The sequence below is a fragment of the Macrobrachium nipponense genome, chromosome 6, assembly GCF_015104395.2.
Source record: "Macrobrachium nipponense isolate FS-2020 chromosome 6, ASM1510439v2, whole genome shotgun sequence".
Lineage (NCBI taxonomy): Eukaryota > Metazoa > Arthropoda > Malacostraca > Decapoda > Palaemonidae > Macrobrachium > Macrobrachium nipponense.
The window spans coordinates 89,720,409-89,728,303 of NC_061108.1; the positions used below are offsets into that span (position 1 = coordinate 89,720,409).

General features: G+C 33.0%; 1 protein-coding gene across 1 annotated transcript; it reads left to right on the top strand.

The window, feature by feature from the left end:
- The first annotated feature begins 1,268 nt into the window (after nt 1-1,268).
- LOC135216315 (complement C1q-like protein 4) lies at nt 1,269-3,857 on the top strand. Its single transcript, XM_064251486.1, has 4 exons — nt 1,269-1,374; nt 2,068-2,140; nt 2,508-2,623; nt 2,941-3,857. Exons 1-4 carry the CDS (start codon nt 1,280-1,282, stop codon nt 3,140-3,142), a joined length of 486 nt encoding a protein of 161 aa, XP_064107556.1. The 5' UTR covers nt 1,269-1,279; the 3' UTR covers nt 3,143-3,857.
- The last annotated feature ends 4,038 nt before the right edge of the window (nt 3,858-7,895 follow it).

A 7,895-nucleotide genomic window follows, 5' to 3' on the forward strand; every position in this document is an offset into this window, starting at 1 on the left:
ATAGTCACAGAGGATAGGAGACAAGAGGTGAGTTTAAGGAGCTGTCGTAGTCAGTAAAAATATGGAGACAGAGTATAAGATGTCAGAAGCAATATCATATTGCTCCTTCCAACAGGAGGAACAAATCCACAGTTCAATTTATCTGAAAGAACTTACACAAAATATCTCACCAGTTGTCTTGTCAATAATGGAGCTTCGAAGTAATCTAAACATTTCCCTGTACTTTAACGTTTTTCAAAGCATCTTAGTTATTTTTGCTTCAATAACCTGAAATGTTATAAAGTTCCTTAAAACAATAGTTCAAACTTAAAAAAACTGTGAAGCTCAACCCAAGCTCAATGAACTCCCATAACCGAATGTCTTTCTTTAGTGCAAATATATGTAATATTTTAGGCAGATATTTTCTTAGAGCTTTTTTTTTTTTTCTTTTTTTTGAAACAGAAAACCAGGTTCTCGTTCAGAAAAAGGGATTGTATTCAATTATTTATTTTCAAACATTTTCTTCAAATATTCAAAAAATTTGTCATGAAGGTTCCTCGTAGTACTATGAATATCAACCCAAATGATTATAAATAAGAGATTGATTTTCAAGCCACGGGGGAAAAAAAGACTAAAGTAGAATACGTACGTATCTCTATTGCATATTAATTTCCTAGCATCAGGGTATCTTTAAAACGGACACTTCTGGTATTTGTCTAAATTACGATTTCCTACGTTTTTGACAAATGGACAAAAGGAAATAACGCTCTCTGTGCCTTTTAATAAAATTTGTATATGCGGTGAGTAAAAAGGAAAACCAGAAGTTTATCTATAATGGTTCTTGAATAAATTTACGAAACTCACGAAAGCGGAAAGTCCTTCAGACGATGAAAGATGACTTCTCCGGGATTTAAACCAACTTTACAAATTGTGCATACAGGCAGAGTGGCTTTTCAGACATTGATATCATCCTTGAAGCGTGATGACATTTACTGAATATCAAAGACAATTATGATCATTATTTATCGTAAATGAATATAGATTCTTGCGGAATATGTCAATGGGCCATGAATTCGCCGATTCCAGCTTTCGAAAAGTTTATTTCAGGAAGGGAAGAAGCTAAAATAGGGAGTAGAATTGATAATGAATAAGAAAAATGAGTAGAAGTGAATACAAACCATTATAAGTAGATAACAAAAACTCACACTAGATATCTACGAATAACAAACAAAAATTACGATTTAAGATAAACATCGTCCACCCAATTCTTACACGAATTTTCTAGATCCACATTTTCAAGATGGCGACTATGCCGAACATCATTTCCATTCTGTACCTGATCTGCCTGACAGGATTTGTGGCATCCCAGGGCGTCAGGAGTCCTCCTCCAGTAAGGTAAGAAACAACTGATAACGAGTACTTTTGAAATAGCAACTACAAAGGACAAATGGTGACTGAAATTAAGTCTTATGAAGTTTGTTGAAATTTATATGTATTCTCGTCATAAGGATTATGAAAAGGGGATATTTCGATGTGATAATAAAAAAAAAGCCTTTGTAAAATTGTTGCATGAAAATGATACTTGTTCATGAAGTGTTACAACGAACGACATTGCCGTATAAATACATAATTAGCCATTCGTGTACTTTCAAGTTCCCTACATATCCAATTTTTCACTTAACTCTCCACTCTTAGATACATCCTTCAAATTGTAATGTTTGATTTTCATAATAAATAATGATTTAATTCGAAGACTGTAAGATAGGGAGAAGCTCTGTTATGAAGATATATATATATATATATATATATATATATAATATATATATATATATATATATATATTATATATATCTATATATATATATATATATGGCATACAACATACACAAAGGAATTACATGTCGTAACCTTATATATCACGTTATTGAAAGGAACTTCGACATTGAAAAACCAGTCATGCTTGATTGCTTTCCTCACCAGGTCATAAAGAAAGCATTCTTTTGCGTGTTGGTAAACGTAGAGATTAGTATCAGAAGTGTTTTGAATTACTAAAGAAATTATATCTATTCACGTCTTTTCGTCCATCAGATGTCGAGGAGGATTCACTGTCAGAAAAGCAGATCAAAGAAGTCTTACTGCTGGACGAAAAGTTGGTTTTCAGGTTAGAATCTGAAGCTTCTTTCTTATTCAAGAGTGTTTTTTACTTCAAAGACGTCCTATATCTAATCGGGTTGTTTATATTCATTCTCAGGAGTTGATTTACTAAGCTGAATGTTCTTTTCAATAAGCTTCTAAAGTTAGAGAGAGAGAGAGAGAGAGAGAGAGAGAGAGAGAGAGAGAGAGAGAGAGACGAGACGAGAGAGAGAGAGAGCGAGAGAGAGAGTAGAGAGAGAGAGAGACCGTAGTGTTTCGTATTAGCTTTTTCCAGGGGGCAGGGACTGACATGGATGTGTGTAAGCTTTCTGTATCTATCTGCCTTTCAAAGGAAGTTTGTCTTCTTGTCCCGATTATCCAAAATATCCTTACAGGAAGTCTTAACGAACATAGGAGGGTGGTCCCAGTCAACTAACGATTTCCAGGCTCCTTGCAACGGGGTTTACTACTTTTCTTTTCACGCCATCTCTCCGCAAAATGACGACTTCACGTGAGTACTTCTGTAAATATTTTGCTGTTTTCACTCACTGAGATTATGCTCGTGGAGCATTCATCACAGATATTAAATGTAAAAGGACGCACCAAATCTGAATAGTTATTAACCATTTTTTAGGAATCTTGTTTTTGATCAAAATTATATCATCCCTGAAGTTATAATCTCATTAAAGGGTTAGCGAATGGAAAATGTCCAGTTTTATGCGTCATTCATACAGCTCTCCTATCACTATAGATAAAAAAATTAAACCCCTTCTTTAGCTAAGACCTCAAATTCTCTCCTAACATTATTAAGGCAAATTTCCACCTTAGGCTGGCACTCATGAAGGGAGGAATCTATCAAGTTACGGCCTACGGCAGCAGGAATGATTACCAGCAAGGCTCTAACTCAGTTCTGCTCATTTTAAATGCTGGAGAAAAGGTCCATCTGGAATTGCAAGGGGGAACGATTTACGAACACCCATTCAACGAGGCCTATACGTCTTTCTCAGGATTTTTGGTTGAGGCCATTTAATATGTTTATCTCCCTGATTTGCGGGTGACAGAGATCTAACTCTAACAATTATTTTTCTTCGAATGGAAAGACTCATGTAATGAAAGCGAATGCAAATGAACGACATAAAAAGCATCAGTAACTTCTAGAAGATTAATTTCATCTAACATATAATAAATTTCCCTCCACATCCTCTAGGTAATACAGAAGGTAGAAATAACAGTCTGAAATAACTCTTAACCAACTGGTTTCAGGATTAAGCAAACAGAATATAGCAACTATTCTTTTTTCCAGATTAAGACATCACATCTTTGCTTGGTTATGTAGTCGTTCATTATCAATAGCTGTTTCTTTCAATGCTTTCACTTCAAAAGGCACTTTCTTTTCCTTTCGTTGAGGTCTTATGTAATCTCATATTTTACGGTAATCAAAAATACTCACTTCCCAATTCATGTTAGGGATGCCAGAGTACAGTTGCTTATCAACCTTCCCACGATTGAAGATTATGATGCCAACTTCCGGTTTGTCTTTCTTTATGGGCACGTTGCCCACATCCTAAAATATTTAGCTTCCTAAAATGCACTAATTCTTCATGAATTGTATCAATAATGATTCAAATTTATGATCCAAAAATGAAGTAGCTGTTTGAGTTTCTGTGTTGTATTACCTGCTAAGTGAATATTTGGAACCTAGAAACACGATTGTCACAATAAACTAACAATGAAATTTGAAATGTCGAGATGTGTGACTTCCCTCGTCCTTCTGTTAATAGTGAATTTCTTATTCCGAGAACATTTAAGAAAGTCAGTCGGTTCTTATACGCTTTCCACTTTAAATGTACTGAGACCTATGAAGTCATTCAGCGCTGAAAGGGAAACTGGGTAGAAAGGTTTTCAAGGCGTAAAAGGAGGACAACCTGGCAGTTGCACTGTGAAAGAACGTCTTACGAGAGAGGAAAATACAAGTCACTGATACTGATAAACATCCGCCATAAATATACATTAATATACATCCATGCACACACATATACATATATATATATATATATATATATATATATATATATATATATATATATATATATATATATATATATATATATATATATATATATATATATATATTTATATATATATATATATACATATATATATATATATATATATATATATACATATATATATATATATGTATATGTGTGTGCATGGATGTGTATTAATGTATATTTATGGCGGATGTTTATCAGTATCAGTGACTTGTATTATTTTCCCCTCTCGTAAGCGTTCTTTCATCATATTATATATATATATATATATATATATATATATATATATATATATATATTATATTATATATATATATATGTGTATATATATATATATATATATATATATATATATATATATATATATATATATATATATATATTATATATATATATATATATGAATGTTTCATCACATCACCGTGGGGTATGTACAATCATTAACCTACAAATGTCGTTCAACATCATATTCACTCTGCTTCGTTAATATCACCGATATTATAAGTCATATTCCTGAAGTAGCGTGAATTGGATATTAAACGACATTTGTAGCTTTATGATCGTATATATATTCCAGGATAATGGTGTGTAATGAAAACATGGGCAAAGGAAAATATAACAGAGAAAGAAACAATTCTTTTTAATAATATATATCAACACAAGTCGTTCGTATTTTGAAAAGAACATTCTTGGGAAGAAAGGTCACTGTCGGTTCGTCAGAGTATGGAGGTCCACACTAGACCTTCAACTCCCTATTAACCCACCTCAGTACAGGCTGTCTTAGGGCTTTGGCCCGTGCTAACATAAGAAGAAAAATGATAATTTCATGAAGTCAAAGAATAACAATGAGAACAGAAAAACTCGTAAATATTGGAAATACACAACTGCACTACAGCCATCCTTTCTATATCCTACTCCCTCTCATTTTTATTTTTATTTAACCCATTATTTCCATGGTGGCTTAATTAACTCTTTCTCTCTCTCTCTCTCTCTCTCTCTCTCTCTCTCTCTCTCTCTCTCTCTCTCTCAAAATCCTTATCATCATAACTCGCACCCTTATATCTTCAGTTCTTTAGTTAATAATACAATGTCAAGGTCAGGGTTCTTATAGACGTAGTTGTCTTGTTTACTCATGAAAATATTTATTTCATTTGGTATATAATAACATAAACATAATCCATCATTTGAAAATTTATCTTGATAGTTCGCTTCACTTAATTTAATTATTTGAAATTTTTCTCCCTCATCTAACTCAAAGAATAGATTTCCCCACCGGTATAATTATAATTTACCGAGAGAATAAGAAACAGCTGTAAAAGATTTGTGTAATTTAATCTTTAAAGAGGACTTCACCTTGAATGGTTGCAATTATTGGAGGCTCTTCAGGCTGACTGTATCTGAAAAATTATGTTACTGTGATTTATGCATGAATAACTTTAACACCATTGTAACCTCTATAATTATAGTCTATCAAATAAAGGACCCTCTTACGTTAAATGTGTAAGAAACTTTAGGTTACTTTATCAAACATAGTTTTGAAACATCCCTTCCCTTGAATAGCGTCGCAGGTACATTCATAACTTACAGCAGAAATAAAAGTTCTTTCCCATCTTACTCAACTTATCATATTCATGACCTGAATCATTATGCAGATAGCCAAGCCATTTGTGACGCTAATGGATTAACATATAATTACCCGCTTTGAAAACACGCGGACCACTTCATTTTAAATATTCATATAAATATGTTCATGATTAGTCGATCATTATATTCACATAACCTGTAAGCTCATTGTGATACGATCCGTTGCTCAAGCAAATCATGACTAAGATACCGTGCAATATGTATTGTTTTTTCAGGGTCCTTTGCGACGGTCACGTCTCTTCTACACTTTCAATAATTTTTCTAACTTTTCGTCCTGTTACCCGCCATCCATTTTGTTTCATTTTTTATGTAGTTCCTCACTAATACGTTTTTACAGGCAACGGCAACTGCTAGATTCAGAGATGGATGAATTTACCGTAAGAGCGTATAGAAAGCAATATCACCCACCATCCTTCAAACGCTATCAAGCTTTGTCATCATCATTACTATCAAGTAAACCTTGAGTATATAGCAATATTTTTGCGTGTTTAGTTTAACATCGTAATCCATTTAATACCGATTGTGAATTTTTTTTTTCAAAAAAAGCCCATTTAGATGGCAGGAAATATTTTGAATGCAAGAAAAAAAATTATATACAGGAAATACAATGACAGATTCATCTCTCAATCATGAGAGTGAAGTTTCTACATTTACTGCATCCTAACTCTCCCTTCCATCTCAAAGAACTCTTTTCATCATAAAATGCATAAGAAAGACAAACAGCAAAGTTGACATAATATAACCCTGTAGCACCCCCACAGATTACTATAAATTCACTTGACAAGAATATCATCACTGACCTTGCATATACGTCATTCCCAGGCAGTTTCATCCACCTATACATATTTAGCAAGACTGCTATAGTTTTCACGGCCTACTATAATGCTGGCTTGTAAACCTTGTCAAAAATAATGCTCCTTGTAAGCAACATTGACCATCAGAAAGGAATTACTAAACTCCCAACTATACTGTACGATGAACGGTCATCAGAACTGCTCAAGTTACATGCAGAAGAAACTTAAAATCCTTTATATTTAAGGCAGTCAAATGGAAGTGCATGGTAAAGAAAGTGATTCCAATTCACAAAATAAATTCATATATCATAAAAAGAATGTTTTTCACAAAATAAAAAGAATACATCTATATAATTAAGTTGCCTTAACGTGGTGCTGTTTATGATTAGAACGGATATCAATAAAGGGGCAAAAATACTAGCGCACTTGTTTGAATAGCAATAAACGCAGTACAGCTGATGAACAAAACTAATGATTATCTACTGAAATTTTAATGGATATTTAACAATGAAATGATTTTAAGCAACAATTACACTTCTAAAGGAAAATAACAACAACTAAATATCCCATTGCATCGAATACTCTCGATATGCTTGCTTATAGCTAGGATATGTTCTTATCAATGTTTGAAATAAATAAAATTATTATTCTTTTTAAATGTCAAGATGGAATTCATGCTGATAATAGTTTTAAAAGATTTACAAAAATGTTAATAAGTAGAACAACACGTGATATAGATAACAAAATATCATTAGAACTAAATACCCAGAAAAATACGACGAAAAACTAACAAACAAATGATAATTATCAAAGGTTCCCCAAGTGAAAATAAATTGTTTGTTTACCTTGTCCAAAATGAGCAGCTACTGGAATGGGAAGGTAAACAAGTTAACCATAAAAGCCCATTAGAAAAAGAGAAAAAAAATATGCTTATTCAGTGTTCCCTATGGTCGGATACCGGGGAAAATACGGTGTAATCTTGGCCGCGGGTGGAAAATAAAGCCATTCACGATTTTAAGCTATTCTGCCTAAAATTCCACTACGAGAAAACAACTGCGGGATGAGATTCTTCGAATTCCTATGGACTCTGTTTTACGGAAATACCGTTCCATAATGAAAAGCGGTCTAATTGGAAACTCAATGTAAATCAAACGGAGAAGAGGTTAATGGCGGCAATATTTCCTTTTGTAATCAAAACCTGGCATAACGTCTTTAATATGTAAGTGTGTATGAAATTTTGTCATTAATTACACCTATGTATAGCTTAAAGTTTCAAATAAACTTAGCAACA

Coding starts and splice junctions, on each gene's coding strand:
- LOC135216315 (XM_064251486.1), top strand. CDS start 1,280: ATGGCGACTATGCCGAACATCATTTCCATTCTGTACCTGATCTGCCTG. Junction 2,141..2,507: donor GACGAAAAGTTGGTTTTCAG/GTTAGAATCTGA, acceptor ATATCCTTACAG/GAAGTCTTAACGAACATAGG. Junction 2,624..2,940: donor CCGCAAAATGACGACTTCAC/GTGAGTACTTCT, acceptor TTTCCACCTTAG/GCTGGCACTCATGAAGGGAG.